Below are 25216 nucleotides of genomic sequence, written 5' to 3' on the forward strand. Positions count from 1 at the left end.
TGCTCAATCAGACTCTAAGAGATTATGCTATTTAGACAGACTCTAGGAGATTAACGTAACTACGTATTTTAAGTTTTTTTTTTTCACATTGCGTGAAAACAATCAGTCTGAGATTAGTGCCATCAAAGAGCAACACAGATGTAAAGCGATCCTTTTTGGAGAGTTAAATCCCTTTTTTCCCACTAATCTCAAATCCATTGAATCCAATATGGGAACAACATCGTGTGTAATTGGCCCTATTTCAACAATCCCAAAGCAAATTGACAAGATTAAATGTGTTGTCAGTGAGACAGCTATAGGCCTGTCTGGACTCTGGTTCTTAATTGTCATTCCCACAGTCAGGGCCACTGTCACACATGGTGTTATTACTATACTGTCTGAGGGAGAACCTTACAAACAGATTAGGAGTAAACATGTCTGGACATGCAACCCCTTCAGCACAAGCAGAAAATATCCCAAGTGTCCATATGTGGGCAGTTAAGTGCCCTACCCTAACCCTAGCCTTAACCCCTAACCCTAGCCTTAACTCTAACCCTAGCTCCAACCCGATACTACTGTAAACCTTTACATTAGCCCTAACCCTAGAATTAACCCTAACCCTAGAATTAACCCTAACTCCAGCCTTAAACCTACATTTACCACACACCCTAAACCCAACCTAGAAAGAACTTCAGTTCCCAGTTGTATCCCAGTTGCTATGGTAACTCCACAATCTGGAGCGCAGATTTGGCCGGCTAGCTGCTAGCTAGCAAGTGATTTACTTTATCAAAGTCTGCCTGACACTCGAAATCATGGACCTGATTAAACCACGAAGCATCTACACAGATGAAGATGAAGAGGAGCTATTCTCTAAAGAAATAGATGAAATTCGCAAGTAATAATCAACTTTTGTAGTTAGCTAGCTAGCTAGCTAAAAGTTTTTTCGTCACACCCCCCCCTGCAAACATATTTTCGTTCAGCCCCATTTGCTCCAGAAAGTTTTCCTTTCCGTGCTTTGACAACATAACATGTTCCCTCTCTGTAATGTTATCCTACCTGTTTCTGTCCACTGTGCAGGTTCTCCCTGGGGAACCAGTTGAGGGTGGGGTTCTTCGGCCGGGATGCCTGTGTCCAGACTGATGTCTCAGAACTGCCCACCATCAACCTGCTCTCAGACTACACGGATGAGCTCATGAAGGTACCTTCAGCTGAAGCTTACAACATTGTTTCATTATTATTGTGCTCATTGATTTATTTTGACTTTACAGGACGAGGTGAAGATGGATTTAACATGACAATAAGCTGTCACATGTGACATTGTATCATTGAACACATTGTGTCATTGAACACAACACAACAGTGCAGCAACACGACTACATTATTCATTCCCCCTTTATGATACCAGTGTTCCCCAAGTACTGCATGATGATGGCTCATCTGAGTTTTGAACTTACAAGTCAATCCTCCTATTCATTCTTTAAAAAAATCTCAGTTGCTTTAAATCCCTTTGTTTTAAATTCAACACACGCACGCACGCACACACACACACACACACACACACACACACACACACACACACACACACACACACACACACACACACACGCACACACAGACAGTGAACAGTGAAAGTGGAATGGCTAACCGAGCCTGAGTGACACTCAGACTGAGTGTGTGCATTCCACCAGATTTGCTCAGTGATTCAATTCACTCTGTATCCTCCTTTCATCTCATTAGCTGGAAATTCCTATAACTTTAGCTTTAAATGCATGGGGCCCTATATCTGCCGGGACCCCCACAGAGAGGGCATATGGCGGCTTTGTTGAAGGGAAGAGAGGGTTTGCAGGGAGCAGCAATGACTGCCACTGCCCGCAGAGTTAAACAAATTGATTGGCAGGCCAGTGGCCCTCTGCGGAGTGTTCAGCCCTCGCTAGTTTGAAAGTGATACGGGATCAACAAAGAAGGAAACTGAACCCACGTGAAGTGCCTTCGTACCGATGAAGTCAGATTTGATAGAGTTTTGTGTGTCTCTTGCAAGTGGGCCTTGATGCGTCTGGAAATGTCTGGATGTGTTTTTGTTTGCATACCCTTGTTCGTGTCTATCGAAATAAAAGGACATCAATGAATTAGACCCAGTTGATTAAGCCACGTTATCTAGAAATTGCTGTTTTTGAGAACTGGATTTGGATGGATGAGTTTATTTTGGCTAGATTGTACAGGAATGTGCTCTGGCTCCAAAATGTTGTCTAATTGATATTCCATCAATGTTTGTTAGGAAATGGACAAACTGAAGAAAGATATAGTCTTGAAAGTAAAGTATATTCAGGCGCAGTACGAGGCCAGGCTCCAACAGGAGGCAGAATCCTTATATACAAGAATCAATGACAAAGTCAAGAACCTGGAGGATCATCATAAAGAGGTTGGTTTGGAGGGGGGTAATTTGAATTATTTATGAGTCTTGCAGTGTCATTCCAACTGTGCACAGCCTGTATGGGCTTATAAAACACTATTAAATAATGCAAGAGTGTGCTTAACAACTAATTTCATCACTGTTTGTGGCCTAGGTAAGCCTAGAGTAGTTTCCAGAATCAGAATCAGAATTCTTTTATTTGGCCAAGTATATTTGCACATACAGGAAATTGACATGGTGAGGTTGGTGCATGGAACATAAAAAACAAATAGCAAATACTGACAAGAAATGTACAAAATAGCAAAATATTAACAAAATAGCTATAACAAATTTACAAATTTACAAAAAAGAGCAGCAAAACAATACATCTTGTAGGCTGTGTGAGACTAAATGGCAATGAGGCTAGAGGCTGTGAAATGGTTGTGGGGCATGAACACTATAAATTAGAAATAATTTTAAATAATTATAAATTCCAATGTTGCATATTACTATATAACTAGCTTATCTACTAGTTCTTAGTCAAGTGGATGACACCTTATTATTGTTATTTTACAGAAAGTTAAAGTTCTTCGGAAAAGTTATCAACAACAATTCGCCGATGCAATACATGTTGTCAGAGCCAGCTACAAGGTATGGACGTACTGTAGGCCTATGTGCCAGAATATGATGACGTTTCTCTATATGTTAACAATGTTGTATCAAATATGGCATCGAACACTGATTTTTGCACTGCTTTTGTCATTGTCACCCCTGAAATGTCAGACTCATTTTTCACGTACAGTCATATCTCCCAGTGTAATTATTTCATTATATTTATTATACCCGTATATTATTATTTGGGTTTTCATTTCAGAAATACTACCTTAAAAAAGGAGAGAAGATTGAGGCTGTCGCCAGCGACACGGGGCGTCTGAAGGAACTTCAGAGCGAGATCCAGGAGAAGAACTTCAAGATCGAGTGCATGAGTGAACAGCTGAGAGAGTACGAGGAGAGAGTCCTCACTCAGGTAGGATCAGTCTGGCAGGGGAGGCCGGGGGAGGTAGAAATCGGAGGACGGGCTCATTGTAATGCGTGGAATGGAATAGAGAGTGCATTACAATGACCCTGTCCTCCCGATTTCTACCTCCACCGGCCTCCCCTGAAGTCTTTAGAACACACTGGGAGGGGTTTGGTGAGGGGTTGAGAAACTAGGCCTGAGTATGTTTAGAACCACACCAAATAGCCCCGTGCATCAGGGACGGCATGGACATACAATAACAGTCAGCGAGGTGTGTTTTCCTAAGAGGGGTTGATTTCTCCCCTAACTCACTCTCCCCTCACCCGTACCCTTTTATCCCTGCCCCCCCCCACCCCCCAAAAGAATCAGCATTAATTACTCGGATATTTAGTGTTAAAAGGTGAGGTTCCGTCCCATAATTGCCTTATTCTAATGATCCTGAGCCGCCCCCCCCCCCCCCACCGCCTCTGTCTCTATCCCTGCTTCTCTCTCTCTCTCTCTCTCTCTCTCTCTCTCTCTCTCTCTCTCTCTCTCTCTCTCTCTCTCTCTCTCTCTCCTCTCTGGCCCTTAGTGTGTGAGAGCTGTCCAAGGGCTAAGAGGGTTCCCTATTTTAGGCAGATGGTGGGGAGAGTTGTACACAAAACCCAGCCTCTCAGAGTGAAACAGATGACTGCAGCCCTTTGTTCTATGTGCTAATGAGAGCAGCCACGGCCGCAGCGGTGCCACAGAGCAGCACACAGGAGAGGCATCGCTAATCACCCGCAGTTCCGCTCCTGGCGCAGGTGGGGGCGCCAGAGGTAAAGGATGTTGGACTAGACTGGCAGGCTACTCGGTTTACTTCAAGTGAGAATGTAACAGAGAGAGAGAGAGAGAGAGGGAGTTGTAGAGGGTTTGGGTTTGAGGGAGTTGTGTCGTGTGTTCTGGGTTGGATTGACGAGAAACACAGGAGAGACGCGTGTCTGGCGCTGTCCCTCACACACAGGGGGCGCAGCTCCTCTTGGACGGAGGAGAGAAAGAAGGGCAGGAAGGGAGAGGAAGAGGGAGAGGAGAAAGAGGAGGCCAGGATGGAGGGAAGAGAGAACGGAAGGATGCAGGGAGGAGAGCAGGACGGGGCGGGGGAGTTTGGCTGTGCTTGGAGGAGGACAGGATGGAGGGAGGCGATGAGGAGGGGTGTTGGTGTTTGGCGGTGCATGGAGAGGTGGTCATCTGTTGATGCCAGGGCCGTGCCAAGGTAGATGGAACAGTGCCCACACTGATTAGACCGAGGGGGAGCGACTGGGTATTAGGCTAATCCCTCTGTGTTGTGGCATGGACGTCTCAAAACTGCTGTGTCACACACACACGCAGGCAGGCAGAAACACACACACACACGCACACACACAAACACACACACACACACACACATGCAGGCAGAAACACAGACACACACACACGCAGGCAGGCAGAAACACAGACACACATGCACACACACACACTCACACACACACTCACACACACATGCAGGCAGGTAGAAACACAGACACACACGCACGGACACACACACACACACACACAGGCAGAAACACAGACACACACACACGCAGGCAGGCAGAAACACAGACACACACACACACAGGCAGGCAGGCAGGCAGAAACACAGACACACACACGCAGGCAGGCAGGCAGACGCAAACACGCACACACACACACACACACAGGCAGAGATGCACACACACACACACACACACACACACACACACACACACTCACTCCTTGACCTTATAATCCCCTGCTGATTTTTTTTTTCTCCAATATTTGATTAACTCAGCATACAGCATGTGCATGGCCAATAGAATACATGCAGCGGCGGGCAAGCGTTTGAAGCATGACTTTAACTCCTGAATAAATGGATTCATGTACTCTCTCCCTCTTTCGCATTCAAATGAGTCGTTTGGCAAAGGGATGTCTCAGACGCTGCTCCCTCTCCCTCTCTGTCCCTCTTGTAAAATGTGTCGAATTCAAACGTTTTGGATTAATTCCAGTTGTAACAAAAAAGGGCATTCACATGATTTTCCAAAAAAGTTAAAGATTTCTTTCTTTACTCAAATATGAGCCCTGCTCACAAAAGTACTGTCTTCTTTCATCCTAAAAGAAGAGGAGGAGACAAAACAAGGGGAAAGGAGGGGAGGATGGAAAGAGGGTGGGAGGGGTGGGGGTGTGTGGGGGGGGGGGGGGACTTTGAGTCTTTGAAAAGTCTTTGAACGCCTCCACACACCCACACACACACACACACACACACACACACACACACACACACACACACTGCGAGCCCAGTCGAGGCTCTAAGTGTGACAGGCATGCAAAAGGCCAGTTAATGTTGCGGGAGGCGTGAATGTGAATGGCGGTGGGCTAGCTAGCGTAGCGGTGCAGAAAGGCAGGGTGGAGAGGCCGACTGCTGGGCAGCTATCACAGGGACCTGATGGGCTCCATGCAGCTCCCAGTCTGCTGACTTCACTGCGCTGACACATGATGTGATCCCCTTGACACCGGCAGCTCTGCCGCTGACGGAACGCCACAAAAGGCAACAAGAACAAGAACTACCCCCCCCCCCCCCCCCCCCCACAGACACACACACACACACACACACACACACACACACACACACAGGAACAGATTCACACACACACACACACACACACACACACACACACACTGGACGTTGTGCACTTTGGAACCCCCCCCCCCTCCCTAACGCCCTCCCTTGGTGCCACTGCCCAGGCCCAGCAATACTACCCCCCCACCTCCATCCCAGCCCCCCCCCCACCTCCATCCCAGCCCCCCCCCCCCCCCCCCCCCCATCAAAGCCCCCCCCTCCAGCCCCTCGCGGCCCTGCCTGGATCCAGGCTGCAGACCCAGACCGTGGGTGGATGAAGGCCCCAGCTGCCTCCTTCTTTGGACTTCCAGAATAAATTGACCTGAATGACAGGGGCACACAAACAGTATGATATGTATTCTTATCCCTGTCAATAAAAATGTCCCCATGACTTATGGCCTTTGTATATAATGTACTGCCTTTCTTTCTTTCCGGGCAAAGAGAGAGAGAGAGAGAGAGAGAGAGAGAGAGACGGGGGAGAAAAAAAGAAGAGGAAAAAAACCTCCCTTCTCTTCCAGGCCGGAGTTCTCTCTCTTCTTTTTTGTGTCTCTCTTTTCATTATTCATGGGGGAAATGGTAGGAGGCAGAAAGTTGTACGATTGCTTTGTCTCTGAATGGGACTCATATTTGCTACGCAGCTTGAGAGCTTGCGTGTCTTTTGTTTCCTGGATTCAAGAGAGAGAGAGAGAGAGAGCGAGCGAAAGAGAGAGAGAGAGAGAAAAAGAGAAGTTTTCTTTTTCTTTTTTTTAAAGGAGAGTTGTGTCATTTTTTTTTCTTCCTTCAGATAAGCTCTGGCGGTGTGGAGGACCCGGAGAAAGAGTGGCTGAGGAGTGAGAATGACAAGTTAAAAGACGACATTGACTCTGTGCACGTTAGCCTGGAGCAGGTCCGCACCACCCTGGAGCTTAAAGAACGCCGGCTAGATGATCTAGGTATTGTCTGGCTGGCTGGTTTTTAACAAATCCTCTTCCCTGTGGCTTCCTTTTAAAGCCCTGTGTATTACAGATTTAAAGTTCCAGTCATACGCCTAAAGTAAAGTAAAGTCCAATACACTGTGGGCCATGAAATTCACATTCATATTTGCAGTTCTCTGATTAGAAAGTATTTTATACTGCCTTAAAAATGCTTAACATAAATTCTCTAGGACTTTTTTTATTTTTTATTAATAATCCTATTCAAAAGTTATAGGCCTACTTCTGATTGATGTTATATATTATTATAGATATATATTTATTTATCTTGTCCCATACAAAAGTCCTATCTGTGATTGTTTCCTCTAATGGTGTGTCTCTGGCTGCTGGTGTTGTTTGGAGACAGGAGCTAATGACCCCCAGCCAGGCAGCTACTGGTGAGGGTGTGATGTTTGACGACACTTGTTAGGTTAGCCGTGTTAGCGACAGTGTGTGGGAGCCCCTTGAGGCAAGGTAAACACAACACAGGTGTATTTTCAAGGATCAGCGTTTTTTTATCTCTGTCTCTAAATGTTTGATGTTCATTCATTGCTCATGTAACTTAGGTAACCACCTGAATCGGTTCCCCGGGATGTGTGTGTGTGTGTGTGTGTGTGTGTGTGCGTGTGCGTGCGTGTGTGTGTCTGTGTGTGTGTGTACAAACACAGCAGACATTATATCACCTGATAGGACATGATGTGTCAGTAGAGAACCAGTGCCCCAATTGACTCTGTTGTCACAGCTCTTGTCGGAGGGCGTTTTGAAGAGAGGGGCATATTTCATTAATTCAACATTAACCATATTCTTGAATGCGGTGTGTGTCGTCCGTCCAAAAGGCCATCTCCTCTTTGATATGTTCTTCATTCAAACAGAAATAAAGAGCCACCTGCTAAAGGGGTTTTGTATGGGCTGTGACCAACTTTAAAAAGCTTTATCAAGGGGGCTTGGGTGCGAACCCACACTTGGCCCTTGAACTTAGTGGTTTTAGGTCAGGTCAAGGGGACGGTGGGTGGGCGGCCATCTTGACCAATCAGGTTATGGATAGAATGGCAGGTCAGAACCCTGCCAGGACCCAGGGCCACTCTGAGTTCAACTGGATGCTCGGTGGTCACTGCCGCTCACAATAGTGACTTTCCCTGGTCACTAAGACTCACAATAGTGACTTTCCCTGGTCACTACCACCACTCACAATAGAACCTGGACCATGTCATGTCACTCTGCTCTCTCAATGTCTTCACTTTCAATCTCGAACCCTTCCCCTATTCATCTTATAATCCACTATGGGCTAACATGGTTAGCTTTATCTGTCTCTGACAGTAGCCTAAATGACACTCCATCTCTCTCTCTCTCTCTCTTTTTTCTCTCTCTCTTTCTATTTATTTCTCTCTCTTCCTCTCTCTTTCAATCTCTCTCTGTCTCTCTCTCTCTTTCAACCTCTCTTTCTCCTTGTTACAGTTAACACTGTAACGGATCTGAAATCAAAGGCGGAGGATGATAAAAAGGCCATGATCAAGGTAATTTCAACAAAGCGTATTCTACTGAATACTGTCTATAGATGAATACAGTCATGCATTTCTGTAGAGGAAAAAAACAACATGAAACCAAGTATTGTGGAACCCTTTCGCTGAATAAATGTGTACATTTTATGTTTTTATTTCTTTTTTTTATTTCAATTTTAGTTGTCCACTGAACATGAACAGGTAAAGGCACAATTGTCCACGGAGAAGGACACCGGCAAAACCAAGGTGAGCATCGTTTCCCCCTGTAAGCTGTGTGTATAAAGTATACAGTATAATCCAAGAGCATCCTTGTTGAATTGGGCTGATTATTGAGTAAAACAGGTTTTGAAGCCCCTCATCCTTTCCTACTCAAGCTGAACTGCTGTAGAATCGAATCGAATAGAATGGGTCAGTTTCCGAAAGCTTTGCAGCTGAAGTATTACTTAATTTCTCTCCACAACACAGCCGCAAAGCTATGAGAGAGTAATAATTGTAAAATCAATGATTGCAGGTCAATCGCCTCTGAGTGAACTAAAGGAATGCGTTCAATGAAGAGCTTTGCCGGTCTAGGAGAGGAGTGGGCCTGGATTTTCAAAAGACATAGAGTCGTTTTTAAGCTACAAAGCTTTCGTGAAACTGACCCCAGAACAGAACAGCATAGAACAGACTGAAATAGAATAGAACAGAACAGTACAGCACAGATCATCAGAATGCTCCTGAAATTTGGTCTTTTGTTTATTTGCTGTTCCACCAATCTAATGCATCAGTACAGCCCTGGAGGCTGGGGCTCCTGGCAGTGTTTAAAGTCCACCCCAAATGAGTGGGAAAAAACCACCCTGACAGCATATGTCAGCTTCACACCATAGCCTTGTACTAAAAGATCTCTCAGTGCAGGTGAGAGCTCTGCTCTGTTAGTCTTGGCATGAAGTGAAAGGGATGCCAACAGATTGCTGTGGCGTTTGTTTTACTGTAAAACAACTGGTAGGTGGAGGTGGTGGTGTGTTTATGGCATTTTATCGACCCGAGCGGTGAACACAAAGGTTAATGTTTGACCCGGTAGCATGTTTCCACTGGTAAAACATTTGGCAAACGGGCCTGGAGAACTATACTGCTTTGATGTGCGAGGTCTGGGCTGTTTATCTAGCTTAATTCATACGGTAAATATATGGGACAAATGTATAATAGTGGGACATGGTGTGAAGGATGGAATTTTGCCAGTTCATTTTATTGAGCTGTAATGCTGAAACGACGGCCTTTTTTTTTTTTACTAGGTGTACCAATCACTCATTTGGACATCTTACAGTTCTTCCTGATCATTTAAACACGTTTCCTGAAACTACAGCTCAATTTCTCAAAACACAAAACTGAAAAGAGTTGTCAAAACTGTTCTCTCTTCTCAAAACTGATTTTTTTTTTTTTTACCAAAACGATACACACAGCTATCATATGAATATCTCTTACAGAGCATCAATTAAACACTGGTGTGATGAACTTAAAACACAACCATCAGAATACTGTTTTATGTACGTATGTACGTATGGCTTCATGAGTCCGTGTTACATATTCAAATGTAAACAACTGTGTAGAAATTGTTTCCTTTTTCTTCTTTTTTAAAGTTTAGGTTTTGTTTTTTTTTGTCCCAAAATAGGTTGCAATTTTATGGTACATACAGTATAAAGACTGTTGCCATATTGTAATACAATACTGTGAATATATCATATAAGTATTGCATTGACACAATCATTGCATCTGAATAGGATAGAATGCACATTTGTCTATCCAATGTGCTCCATTTGGACTAAACTCACAACCCAGCTTCCCAGAGTCACACTGTCAACTTATAGTTGATACTGCAACACTGTTAGAGTTCTGAGAATACACAAATGTTACCTATTTTTCCAAAACTCACAGTATTTGCACTGAAAAGTAAAATGAAAAACACTACAGTAAGAAAATGTTTGGACTGTCTTTCTGGGGATGTAATGATGAAATCAGTGCACAAATACAAAAAGGTAACAAAGCAAATATTTATTTGTTACTGTAATAAAGTAAAATGTTCAGCTGACTGAACTGACTGCAAAAAAAATAGCTTTTTGTAGGCCCACAAAAAATAAAAATATAAAATGCAGTGAAACAGATCTACATGTAACTCAGTCTGCATCCCGCCTCCGGTCCTGATCAGGCCAGAGGACCTCATCTACATCACCCGCAATGTTCTCCCTGGCCGGAAAAAGCATCTGTGAAAAGTATATACGGTATAGGCTACACATATTTCATAAATGTAAGACAAAACAACATTGCACTATACATTTCTCTAAGCACTGTAGATATCCATAGAAACCATAAAGTTACATTACTGTAGTGACTGTAGAGAGTGTAGAAGACTACTTAAGTGGTTATTCACCTCTTCTCATCTCTGAATGCCCGGATAACTGAGGCCTCCGTGAAGCAGCTCAGATTCGGCTGGACTCGCTGCCCAGCTTCAGTCATTGTTAGGCCATGATTGAGTACGTGGTCAACCAAAGTTGCGCGGATTTCATTAGACATATTGGCTCACCTTCCTCTTCCTCCTCCTCCTCTTCCTCCTCCTCCTCTCCTCCTCCTCCTCCTCCTCCTCCTCCTCTTACACTCACTCTTCCTCTACCTCTCTGTTCTCCATGCTGCTTCATTTTTTCCCCCTGACACAGTAGAGGTCACCTGAGGCCTCTTTTATGCTCTGACACGTGATTGAAGTGTTTTGCCAGTTGGGTTTGAACAAGCGAGTGAAACCAATTGGTAATTAGGGTGTGGCATTTTGAAGGCCAGTGTTTTCCAGGCGAACAAAGTATGCTAAATGATTTGTGCTTAGAGTTTTGCAAAAATGTGATTCAGAATTTCTATTTGAGTGAAAACAATGGAATTGTGCTTAGAGTTCAGCAGTCCGGAGTCTTGATGTTGATACATGAGCTTCAACTTTTCAGACTTGTGTGCATAGTTCCATTTTTTCTGTGTATACAATGGAGAACAACTGTAAGATGGCAAGCCAATCAGCGGCGTTAGAATCGAGAAGCTGACAGTCCTGTTCCTCAAGCACAGAAGTGTTCCTCAAGCACTCCGAGTGGCCTCTGCTCAACAACGACCACACTGAATGTCTTGCCCTGACCCCTGGGGTTGCTTGGAGACATGACCCCTGGGGTTGCTTGGAGACATGATGTCACATGACATCATCTCACTCTAATTAAAACCTATGGATTCAGTTTTTGTGTAGATTATTCTAGATTATTTAAATGTAGTGTACCTAGCAATCACTCACTCAATCAATTAACCTATCAATCAAACACTTTGTTTAATTAGATCATTTAGAAATATTTGTCACAAACCCACTCCCTTTCAATCAAGTCAAGTGCTTTTAGAAATGCCTGACAAACATGAAGGAGGATGTCCTTCTTCTGCAATAAAAGGGGCCGTATTGAGACGTGTGAAAGAAAGGTCCCAGACAAATAAGAACAAATATCCGAGAAAACACTCCTCCTTCTCCTCCTCCTCCTTCTCCTCCTCCTCCTCCTCCTTCTTACACGCTTCAGTGAAAGGAATTTGAATAAAGCTGGAGCGTCATCATAAACCAAACGCTAATCGGCAGGAATCTTCTCCGCACAACAATGATTCCGACCATTAAGACAACAACAAAAACATTGGTTTGAGGATCAATAGTGTTCTCCTCCGTGGCTGGACCACGACCCCTCTTCTCTCTCCACTTGACTACCCACAACACAGGCATGGTTGGGTATGGAGGTTAATAGCTTCGGAGCAGATGGTGTTCCAGCACCTTCTCTATGGACAGAGGAGGAGCTCTGGGTAAACACCACTCCATAAAGACACCCCCCCCCCCCCCCGACCCCCAATGACATAGCCATTGTCCCTGTGACTGACAAACTCAATGCTAAGTTCTGTCATTGAGGTTACGTGTCAAAAATATGAAATGAAAAGGGGAAAAAATTACATTATTTTGTTGACTTTGACCAAAGGGACAGAGCTCTTCAGTCTCCGAGCCACGTAGGGAGAACCACTACATGTCAGGGATGTTGCTCTAGCACAAAAGCACTTAGCAAACATCCGCCCTCTCAAGGAATCCATGCCTTGCTGGGGTCTTCTAGTCCAAACAGACTTTTCTTTAGATTTCTTTTATTATGGCACCTTTTAGAAAGCGGCGTTACTTAAGGCACCCCAGGTCTCAAGATCATAATAACCTTGTTACCTCTTTAGAGGATAATCGTGGTTTCTTAAAGGTTGATATGCAAATAGCTGGTCAGTTTCTCCTGCTTTGCTTTTCAATGCAACCCCTTCAAGGACTTAGGCTGTGTACACAACCTCACATGAAGATGTGTTGACAGTTTATCACCAAGGTAGTGTCTAGAATCTAGTTCATCAACTGTAACTACAAATGATTTGCTCTGTAAACAACCTTTTATTTTTTTTAATGTATTTACCACACAGATGAAGGCACTGAAACAGGAGATGGAGAAAGAAATCGGACGGATAGAAGAGTTCCGTAAGAGTGAGGTAAGCGACTGTCATGTGACCCACACACACATTTGGTGTCGAGACCACCGCTATTTCACAGATGCTCCTCACCTAATGCACAGAAACGTGGCGCGGTCAAGAGTGTGTGTGTGAGTGCGAGTGTGCGAGTGAGTGTGTGTGTGTGTGTGTGAGTGTGAGTGTGAGTGTGAGTGTGAGTGAGTGTGAGTGTGAGTGTGTGCGTGCGTGCGTGCGTGCGTGCGTGCGTGCGTGAGTGTGTGCGTGCGTGCGTGCGTGAGTGCGTGCGTGAGTGTGTGCGTGCGTGCGTGCGTGCGTGTGTGTGTGTGTGTGTGTCAAGGAACGGGATGTTTAAAAGTCTGCCTCTCTCTCCAGCGAAGGACAGATAGCCCATCAGCGGGCAGACATTAGGCAGGTAAAGCAAAGAGAGAGGATAGTGTGTACACCAGTGGTCTCAGGGGTATCGATCCGAGCCAAGGGGAGCTGGTTAATGATCCATCGGGAGGGAACAGGAGTCAACAGTGAAGTGCATCCATCAACATGTCTGGTGTCACGCAGGTTTAAGACAGAGGCACTAGGAATGTGAGAGACTTTCCTTTCGGTTTGAAAACGTATTTATGTTGCAGGTTTAAACCTTCGGACATTCATGAAACTCAAACAATTACATTTACATTTATGGCATTTAGCAGACGCCTTTATCCAAAGCGACTTAGAACAAATGCAAAATTTGACTAAGTAAGTGAATCATCTGTCCATCAGTCATCATAAGAATCATTGCATTCATTTTTTTCAATGTTAGAATTTCATTCTGATAATTTCTGATCAACTCCCAGGGTGACGTATTTTTACTGCGCAGAAATCACCACTTATTTACTTAGTTATTACATGGTAACTAAGTACCATGTAAATAAATTACAGCAAAAATAACCTATGGATTTTTATTTATAACAAGTTCACACCACTTGGTACTGTTTTGTAACAGATAGCTACCAATTGTGTGTTGAATTGTTTAAAGTAGGCACCACAAAGTAATTATTATCATTGTTAATTCTGCAACACAATAAATACTAGGTAACTGGTGGCAGTACTATGAACCAAAGGGCTAGCGACCTGCGTGTTGACTCAGAGCAGTTTACTCTGCCAACACAAAGCTGCAGTAGCACTTGAGCTACGTATTGCTCTCTCTGCTGCTTATTCATACCCTGTCTGGAGGGAGGGATGGGGGGGATGGGGGGATGGGGGGTGGGGGGTTCTGTCAATACACTGACCACATAGAGACGGACAGCTCCAGTGCTGAGAGGGAGAAAGGGGGGGGGGGGGGGGGGGACATTATGAGGAACAGAGAGAGAGAGAGAGAGAGAGAGAGAGAGGAATTCAGCTTGCAGCTGACCCAACACACTGATGGCTAGAGTGGAAGGGCCAGCCTGATTAATGTCTCTCTATCTTCAAAGAGAAACTTCCACTTCACGTAGGAATGACTCAACACTACCTGTTGCACAGTACCTGACCAACATGGACACATGGCCTATTAATGACGGTTTTTAACAGTAACAACATGCGAAGCGAAAAATGGCCGCCGATTGAACCGAAAGCTAATCTAAATATGTATGGATTTGTGGATCGATCACTCGGATTCACAGGGTAACACATTCTCGTAGCTCCCTGCTCCCCTCACACCGGCTGACGATGCTCTGAATGGCCCATTGTTCCTGACACACACCTACGCATCTACGATGCTCCTTATCCAGAGACAATGGTGACAAGCAGGCTTTCCCTTTCTCTCCCCCTCAAGCCGAGAAGAGACAAAACCCTCATCCTGACAACCCCTGTCTTAACTAGACTAACAACACAGCCTGAGTCCACCCACACCACTCACCATAGCCAATCCTAAAGCCTGCCCCTGCCAAACACTCTGGTGGGTTACACCCACACCGCTTACCATAGCAAATCTCAAAGCCTGCCCCTCTATTCATTCATGTCTACAGAAGGACCAACCGGAGCTCTCAAGCCTTTTGTAAACAGGTTGAACCCTGACTTAGGCTACACCCCCCCCCCCCACACACACACACACACACACACAGATTATGTTACAGATGAAGAGAGAGAGCCTTGTGCTATATTTCATACATAACAGACACTAGTTAGTTAGTTAGTTGGTTAGTTGGTTTGTTAGTTAGTTAGGTACCAGTTGTGTCCTGATAAGTCACTAAGGACTCAACACTCTATGGAGGTACCCCCCCCCCCCCCCCGCTCCCCCTTTAAGAGATGTTACCACGGTGACCTGTTCTGACCTGACCTTCACACGCCCATCTTGACCATATGCAGTAAATCAGCCAACATGGCCGTTCACAATGCTGGGGTATACAGGCCTCTGAGAATGGACACTGTTTAAACGTTTGTTTAAAAGCAGCTATTGTTAGACCTGAGTCGACGGGATGGTACAGAACATAAGGCCACTCTCATTTAGATGGAGTTTGAAAGTGGATAAAACACACACAAGGACCTCTAATACCAATGGAGGCCTTTCTTAACACTGGGTCAATGGCCTTTGATGTTAGTCGCTGAACAATAGACTTTGATAGCTGTAGTGTTGAATGAATGTCCCACTGATGGAGAGAGAACTACCTCCGTTGAACGATGTTTCATTTTCAAACACTTTCAGGTTGGGTTTTTTTGTGTTTTTAAAAACATTTTCTATCACATTTTCTAGCAGGTTTTGTAAAAAAAAAAAACAACAACAACAACAACATACAATTAAAAAATATTTTTTAAATATAAAAAAATAATAATCATTTAATTTAATTGTTGTTCCTTCAGATTGCTGCTTCGGAGAAGAATAAGGAGGAGAAGAGGGTGGAGGAGAAGGAGAGACAGAAGAGAGAAGTGATGTTGGCGCAGGAGGCCGTGTTGAAAGCTCAAGCAGAAACTAGAGTTCCTGTGGTACAATGCTGTCTTTTCCTCCTCAATATCTGTCTGTCAGTGTCCTGGGGTGGTCCTGGGGTGGTCCAGTGGTGGTCCTGGGGTGGTCCTGGGGTGGTCCTGGGGTGGTCCAGTGGTCCAGCACCACGGCCTACAGTGCACACATATGCCCATGTCGACATGGGTTAGAATCCATGCCCTGCTCAAATACCCCTATATATATATATATAGGCTAGTGGAGGTAGAAATTGAAGGACAGGCTAATTGTAATACATGGACCGGAATGGTCTAAACACACATTCCTCATTCCGTTCGATGCATTACAATCGGCCCGATTTCTACCTCCACCAGCCTCCTCTGATATCTATATGTATGACATTAATGATACTAACCAAACAGTACAGGTAAAAAAACACTGAGTACTTGATTGTGATCAATAATAACTGTTTGTTTTACACTGAAAGGTTGAGAAAGGAGACGTGGAGCTGATCCAAGAACTTGCTGAGCTGAAGAACGCGGAAAACGTTCAGAAGAAACAAATAGAGAAGTATATATATATATACATATATATCAGAAGTATATATATATATACAGTACCAGTCAAAAGTTTGGACACACCTTCTCATTCAATGGTTTTTCTTTATTATTTATTATTTTGTACATTGTAGGTTAATATTGAAGACATCAAAACTATGAAGGATGAAGGAACACATATGGAATTATGTAGTGAACAAAAAAGTGTTAAACAAACCAGAATATGGTTTTTTAGATTCTTCAAAGTAGCCACCTTTTGCTTTGATAACAGCTTTGCACACTCTTGGCAAGGTGTGTCCAAACTTTTCAATGGTACTGTACATGTATATATATATATCAGTATGTTTTTATTTAGACTGAAGAGAAAAAATAAGCATTAACATATTGTGATAACTGTAATAGCATCAAACACGAGCCTGAGCCTGATGTTAAACATATATACAGTACCATGTTAAACATCAGGCTCTGCATAAGACCAGCTCAGTCGTACAGTGTTGTTGTGTGTTGTTGTTGTTGTTGTTGTTATTGTCTACCAAAGCCTGCAGAAACAGTTGGTTCGCTCCAATAACATCTGGGAGAAGAAATTTGAGATTCTGAAACAGAGGTATATAAATGTGTTATGCACTGCTTTCATCAGACATTTATTCATGCCGTTTGAACGGGGCCACAGTGTGTGGATGTGAGATTTCGGGGAGATCCTTTAGATCCTTTTTTCTAACTTCTATTCATAGTTACCACGCTATCAAAGATGAGATGTTCTTACGACAGACGCTGCAACGCCAGGCAGCTTCCCTACAGCAAGCCTCAGTCTGCTACACGGTGAGGGAGTTGATTCAATTGCATTCTATTCAGTGCTATTCAATTCATTTTAATTCAATGCTATTCAGTTCGATTCAACTCAGTTCAATTCAATGCTATTCAGTCCAATAAACCTTGTTTATCCCCATTGGGCATTTATTGGGCATACAAGTGACAGGCAAACAACGGTTAAGAGCAGGATAACAGGCGGCATTAGGAGATTGTGGTGTAGGCCTACATTTGGCACGAGATCAATAATACTGTAATAGGACACACACACACACACACACACACACAGATCAGTGTTAAACAGGTGCAGAACCATTAAAGCCACTCATCCAGCCCTCCTATTGGTGTTGTTGCTGCTGAATATTCATAGGTCTGAGTCTGGCTCCTTGTTTTTGTTGCGTTTTCCCCTCCTTCCCACCCACTGTTGTTCACGAGGAGCTGGATATGCCACAAGTCAATCACTGACAACACAACGAGGATGAAAGCAAGCTCAGGATGCGTCTTTATAAGTTCACCGGTGTCAGTGAGAGGCACAGTACTATCTGCTCTGCACGTCGCACGGGTCACTTTTCATTCAACAAACACAACGCAGATCAGGGTGTCGCCAAGGCGTCACAATAGCATCACAGTAGCCTAACCTAACGCAAACAGTCAGCTGCTTACAGGGCCGTGGTAATTGGATCTAAAACAAATGTACACATTTAAATGTAGGATGTACACAAAAATATTTGAAGAAGTGCAAATCCACGGCAGAGTATTTTCGATGAGTTACAGATATGCTTGTCAGGTGACTGTCTGGGTCTTTTGCTTGCTATGTTGCTGTTCTCTCGAACTTGAATGTTTTACGACAGAGCTTGTTTCATGCGTGTCTGTGTCTTTCTTTCAGATGGACCAGCCTGGGTCTTTCCAGAGTCCTGCGTACAGCAACGGGTTCAAGATGCCCAGCTACACGCCTCTGGTTGGTACCATAGAAGAAGAAAACATAATTAACACTCCATTTTGGATGGTTCATTCAACCACTAAGGGCCTTTACACACTGCAAGGCCGACCTGAACCGTACTGTGCCGGCTCTGACATTTTCTATTAACCAGGGGAGGCTGGTGGAGGTAGAAATCAGAGGACGGGCTCATTTTAATACATGAAATGGAAAGACGAATGGTATCATACACCTTTCCAGCACTGCGTCACCCTCTACGATGAAGGCATAACCAGGCCAGCCCAGCACAGCACAGCTCAGCTTGGCTCATATCGGTTTGGCTCTGTTGTGTGAATTAAGGTTAAGATGTGTTTCCCTCTGTGTCAGCCCAACATAGGTGGTGGTGGGGGTCTCCAGAAGATGGACAGGACCAATGAGACGATGGACATCAGTGTGTTGAGTGAGAGGGGGACAGACGCACTGTCCTTCCCAGGCAAGACATTTAATAACAGACCACTCAGGGCTGAACTCAACACATTTGGCCAAATCTCCCATTTTCATTAATGTGTGATTTATGTGAAAGGGCAATTATGTTCATATATACAACATTTAGCTGACGCTTTTATCCAAAGCGACTTACATTGCAGTGAGTACATACATTTTTCAGTATATATGGTCCCAGCGGGAATCGAACACACAACCTAAGCATTGTTAGCGCCATGCTCTACCAACTGAGCCACAGAGGACCGGAATCAAACCCCAACATGTCACAGTAACCTAAGTATGTTTTGTTAATTGATTATTCCCGAGGGTGTGTTGTTAAAAGACATGAGGCAAAGGTACCACATGCAAAGACCTACAGAATATCTGTCTCCTGTCTCCACACATGAAAAATCACTCTAGATGCTTGTTCATTTTCCCTTTGAACTGAGACTCCAGAGTCCCAGGCAGGACTCAGGATCCCTCGTTACCCTGTGGTGTCAGGAGCGGGGACGAAGCAGGAATCAACGTCAACCTCAGGGGCTAAGCTCTCAGTAATCTCTCTATCTGGCCGCTATTGACTTTGTGATAATTGGTTATCCTGTCTAACGAGCTCAGCAGGCATGACGAGGCCAGATAGGTTTGACGGCTTAATTCCCCCCCATCAATACGGAAGCCCTCAGACAGAGCGGGACTATCTATGGGATGCACAGAAGCTAACAAATTAATCTGCCCAGATTACGCTGTCATCCTGCTGGCATAGCTATGTAAACAAAGCCAATAATCTAAAAGACAATAAGACTGCGTTGCCATTAGGGAAAGCCGCTTCCTCTTCCTTTCCCTTGACCACTTTTTAACGTCGCTGATATTTGATTGTTTGTTGCTTTGACTTTGGGCCGTTACTCTCAAAGCAGCAGTGGAGCAATCTCTTTCAGCAACATGTTCTGTAGCAGTGAAATTTGCAGTACAGTATCGTCAACCATCGATGAAATAGCTTCATTTATGGTCATTATGAGTGGTATAAGAAGTATCAATCCAGGCTATTCATTTTTTGTCCATTCATAATCAAGTAAATGTGTTATTTTGTGTATTTACGCGGTGTTGCGACGTGCCCCAGCCCTAGCTCTGGTCCATCCATTGATACAGACCTAGCATTGTTGTGTGTGAGAGGGTCCAAAGGCTTCACTGATGCAATAAAGCAAAAGTCAACAGGGCTGACAAGCAGCATGGTGCGAGGTGACGGGGTTGAGAAGCCACTGGTCTTCAGGCCGAGTGGGCCGAGGCTGTGGGCTAGTGACCTCTACTCTGCACCCCCCCCCCCTCTCTCTCTCTCTACACTGCACCCCCCCCTCTCTCTCTCTACTCTGCACCCCCCCCCTCTCTACTCTGCACCCCCCCCCCCTCTCTCTCTCTCTCTCTACTTTGCACCCCCCCCTCTCTCTCTCTACTCTGCACCCCCCCCCCTCCCTCTCTCTCTACACCGCACCGTAACACCCCCCTGACTAAACCAAGGGAATGCAGCAGCCCATAGATCACCCATTGACACTGGGTAATTGAAACATTGGTGATAAGGCGAGCAGCCGGCCGCAGGTCCTGACACTTAGGAAGCGTTGACCAAACACTGTTGTCACACGGCAGATTGGGTTGATTCCGTGTGGGTCAGTTGCCTAATCTAAAGATGGCCTGAATGATTTTGGCCCTCTGTGTGTGTGTGTGTGTGTGTGTGTGTGTGTGTGTGTGTGTGTGTGTGTGTGTGTGTGTGTGTGTGTGTGTGTGTGTGTGTGTGTGTGTGTGTGTGTGTATTGGACTGCTGCATTACTCGTGCTCTCTGTCTTCGTGTCGGCGTGATGGCTGACCGTTTAGAAGGGACACATTTAGGGACTTCGTTCATCTGAGACTGAACCAGAAACATACAGCTGTTTGTAACACAGACTTAGCGTAAGGCTGTGATTTGAAAATCTTGTTAATATCTTTTTTTTTTTTTCATGAAACATTTTTCTTTTATAATTTCTTTCCATTTTTTTCACGAACAAAAGCTTAGGATACTGTAATTTTACTTCATAATGAAGCTCTAAATGAACTGTGTACATTTTTCTTTATCAAACCTACTTATCTCATTAGCAATAAGGAAGTCATTACTAATCTATTTACGGCCCCAATGAACATTGAATCTAAAGCACTTTACTTTATTGTTTGTTCAGAACTCACTTATAAAATGTGTGTTAAATGTTTCCTTTTTCAATGCAAGCTGTTAAAAGTGGAAACAAAGTCAGTTTACCAAAAAAATAAATATCCTTTAAAAAGAGAGAGAGAGAGAGGGAGGGAGGTTGTTAGAGGAACATACAAGCGTAATAAATTGTGTTCGTCTTTGTGAGCGAATACGTCTGGCCCCATATGCTTAAGTACAAAGGTACGTGAATGAGGCATTAACAAACCCAGGCCTACCACATTAAGCTCTATAACAATCTTTGTTCATGGTGAGTTATCAGTCTCAATTAATCACCCTCAACAATGGCAATTCTGATGTGTTCAAGAACCCTGAAAGCTTCAGGTCACTAGCAGGGCAAGGCTCTGACTGCTCACTTCTCCGTTCCTCCATTCTAAATTTCCTCCCTTTTTTTTCTCCCATTTTAGGGGTATTTTTCAAGTCCCCTTAACATTAAGTCCCTAAACATTTTTCATAATTTGAACGTCTGGTGAAAAGGACGCGAGTAAAAGAAAAAACCCCAGAAAAAGAGAAACACAGAGAGAGAGACAGAGAGAGACAGAGAGAGAGACAGAGAGAGAGAGAGAGAGAAACACAGAGAGAGAGAGAGAGAGAGTGACAGAGAGAGAGAGAGAGAGAGAGAGAGAGAGAGATCTTTAAAGGTCTTTTATCTCGGAGTCCCAGTCAGTGAGGGAAGCAGGCCATTCTGTGTGGATGATGAAGAGCCTGCCGGTCTGTCCCCCTAAAGCACCATGTCCTCTGTGGTGCCATGTGAATGGTATTGTTATGGCCATTCCAGCGCTGCTGAAAGGGGGTAACCACTGGTTCTGATGCTGTTACACGGTGTGGTTAAAGTCTCCCCCTCCCATCGCCTTGCGGCTCTATGGAGCGTCCGTGACCTGTTTAGAATCGCCAGGGGGAACATGTCATGTCGCTCCTCCCATAGGCAGTCCCACACATTCATCTGATTGAGGGGAGAAAAAATTACCGGGGATGGTTGAGACCATTGCTTTTGATTGAACCGCAATTTATTGGGATGTAACGGGGAAGTAGACATTGTGTGGAGAGAGGTGGAGAGAGTTCCAAAGGATGGAAGAGCAGTTCTCAGGGCTGCAGGCTGGTCTTGGAAATACGAAACTACTCAACACATATTTTGTACAGCCATCTGTGAAGAAAGATACTATGGCCACAAATGTTGTAAACACATTTGCACAACAAGGCATTAGAGCACATATTGAATTGCATCTCAAGACGATTAAACACTGGTATTTGTTTCAACAATAAGGCAGTGACAGTAGTGATTATATAACATACATCCTGCTGTGCTCATGTCATTCCAGAATCCCAGTTGGAGTCAGGTGATGAAGATGATGAAGAGGAGCTTCCTCTTCCTCACCCCCCGCCCCAGTGTTTCAGGCCAGCAGCGTCCCTCTCCTCCACAGTCTGCAACACTTCCAAATGATAACACTTCAACATACTCAGAGAGAACATTAAACTAATGACAAGATTGCGTATATATCTATATATCAGGTGTTTCCATGGTCAAACATTGTCGTGCTTTATGATTGAAATACAATTGAGTTTGAGATTTGCTTATACTTAGTCAGAAATTCCCTTATTTTATGATCATGTGATTTCTTTGATGATTTCTTTTGCTGAAAGAAATGTGCTTTCTTCTTTTGCTTGATATACGCTTTGGTTGTCGTTGACCATCGACCATGCATGTGTTCCCATTTAGAAAAACTGTCCTAAACAATCATTCTCAACAATAAGTTTGTCCTCACCACAAACAACAATAACAACAGTGGTATTTGTCTGGAGGAAGTGACAGCCAGCTAGTTAATGGTATTCATTGACTGTCATGAATACATTCAATGCCTTTAGCCTCATAGGTGGGATAAAGAGTGAATAGTGGGAACCTCATTGACTGTATGAGGCTCTATAGCCAGTGAGTGAAGGGGCTGTTCTATTAGGGGACAGTCTTTAGCTTTCCGCATGCCTTGTACAGCACAAAACCTGAGGAATGCTTCAATGCAAGGCTCTGGAGAATGCAAGCCTCAATGGCGGTGTGGCTGTAGCCTGAGCTCACAATGAGTGTTTAGGAGACTCTGATTCCAGTGAGTCTTTAGTGAATGAACAGGGTCAGAATACAGGGCTTCCCCTGTCTCTTATTTAATGTATTACTTTGAAAATAACCCGTCTCTCAGTGTTGGTTTAATTAGTTTAGTGTTGGTTTAATTAGTTTAGTGTTAGTTTATTTAGTTTACAGTGTCAGTTTAGTACACTGATCATAGTCACGGTTGTGTTCTGTCCCTCTCTCTCTCTTTCTGACTGTCCATTTTGTGTGTTTACTGTGTGTCTACTGTGTGTCTACTGTGTGTTTACTGTGTGTCTACTGTGTGTCTACTGTGTGTCTACTGTGTGTCTACTGTGTGTCTACTGTGTGTTTACTGTGTGTCTACTGTGTGTTTACTGTGTGTCTACTGTGTGTCTACTGTGTGTCTACTGTGTGTCTACTGTGTGTTTACTGTGTGTCTACTGTGTGTTTACTGTGTGTCTACTGTGTGTTTACTGTGTGTCTACTGTGTGTTTACTGTGTGTTTACTGTGTGTCCACGTCTCTATGCTGCCATTTTCTCCCCCTGGTTAAGTGTGGGTGGACTGGCTCTTTAGGTTACTCAGTCAGTTAGCGCCAGTAATGTCTTCTCACTTTCTCAGGCCACATGTATAGAACCCCCCCCCCCCCCCCCCACCACCACATGTATAGAACCCCCCCCCCCCACACACACACACACACACACACACACACCATTCTCTCCCATACCCCATCCCAGCTCACGTCAAACCCCGGCGACCTTGAACGACAAGCTTAGAATCAATTACCAATTTCTCCTTCCACTGGGTGTCACTTATAACAGATGGTTACTGGGATATGACTTCATTTCTCCGTGCCAAGGCTCCTACTATACAGAGGTGATGTGATTATGGCATTAAGACCTCGTTATTCTCAACAGTGGCTCAATAAGGACACTTAACACTCTGTCTTGCATTCACTACCACACGATTGACCTGTAGGCTGCTAGCCACCCATGTTGTCATAGAAACTGGCTTTAGATATATATTAAGGCCTTAAATGCTCTCCGGAGGGTTTCCGACGGAGGAACTGAGGATCTACGGCCGTCTTTCCCTTTCAGACGCTCAGAGTCTCTGTTGGCTTGTAAAGAACTAAGTGGGGGGATTTCTGTTGGGACTCCTACAGTAATTGGTTTCATTAGAAGGGAGGTAAAAAGGGAGAGCTGGTTGCACTGGAGTCCAGCAGAGATGCAGCATACAGGGTTAATCACAGTCAGGGCTGGCTGGAAGCTTTCCCAGCACTGGCCCTCAGCCATTTCACCAATCTACACACCGTGCCTGTATGGTCAGTCTGTGCACTGACAGCACTGCTCTGTTCCAGCTGTACCTTTGCCTTTAGGAATGCATGCATTTACCAAGCTTTAGGAGCTGTATATGAAATATGCAGACTGTCTAATGCATGAGATTAATTATTTATCATTTCTGGTAGGCTGTATTTTCTGATAAGATATGCATTTTCATGTATTCTTTTTTTGGGGATGTCATTTTGCTACTTGCCATCTACTTTGCAACCTTTGCAACACACTTTTCTGTATATTTTTGGGGAGAGTCTGACAACCTTCTGTTAATAATGTAGTCTCCCAGTTCCTATAAATATTCAAAATATATTTTTCTAAAATTCAACAACTTTTGTTTCTGAGTCTAATGATTGTGTGCACCCATACATAAAGCTGAATTTATTCTTCTAAACTGAAATGTTTTGTGCCACTTGACTCACACAGCTGCATTTGTCTTGCAAATCCCTCCCCGCTGTGCCATGTTTAGAATAGGGACACAGATCAGTTGGACGGCAGTGAAGTTCAAGCCAGCGAACAACTGAAGGGCCTGTTTCATAGATTTCCTTTTGTGAATATTAAAACGGGACCTGGTGAAAAATGATGCATGCTTTTACACTTCTGAAACCTGGCAACTGAGCGAGAGAAAGAAGAAGAAGGAAGGAAAAAAAAAACCTTTCCAGAAGTCCATCTTGACGAACAAAAGCGCTGGGCACATTTAGCTGGGTTGCAACGAGTTTTGTGTCCCGGGCACATGACGTGCATCACGGAAACATATTGTATCGGAATAGTTTTGAGTAGAATACTGGGGATGAAAGAGACAGGATCGCTTTGATCCGCGCGCCGGGGTCCCCGGGTACCCCGGCGCGCACAGACTGACTGCAAGGCGTTATTCACTTTCAGCTAGACACACTTACAAACGCCAATGAAAGACATTAGCATATTTGTAATTTATCACATTTTTGT

The 25216-nt window shown here is 44.3% G+C and overlaps 1 protein-coding gene across 1 annotated transcript; it reads left to right on the forward strand.

Annotated features, from left to right (window-relative positions):
* Window positions 1–791: 791 nt before the first annotated feature.
* On the forward strand, window positions 792–22306 carry cUnh10orf67 (chromosome Un C10orf67 homolog; the record flags this gene model as incomplete). The annotated part of the gene is made up of 16 exons (XM_083690551.1): window positions 792–874; window positions 1057–1177; window positions 2255–2398; window positions 2945–3019; window positions 3243–3395; window positions 6803–6950; window positions 8424–8482; window positions 8648–8713; window positions 12941–13006; window positions 15848–15922; window positions 16366–16448; window positions 16974–17039; window positions 17167–17254; window positions 18129–18200; window positions 18546–18651; window positions 22185–22306. The coding sequence occupies 16 exons, from the start codon at window positions 792–794 to the stop codon at window positions 22304–22306; spliced, it is 1527 nt and encodes a 508-aa protein (XP_083546677.1).
* Between the last annotated feature and the right edge of the window lie 2910 nt (window positions 22307–25216).

The sequence above is a fragment of the Argentina silus genome, assembly GCF_951799395.1.
Source record: "Argentina silus genome assembly, chromosome: 18".
Lineage (NCBI taxonomy): Eukaryota > Metazoa > Chordata > Actinopteri > Argentiniformes > Argentinidae > Argentina > Argentina silus.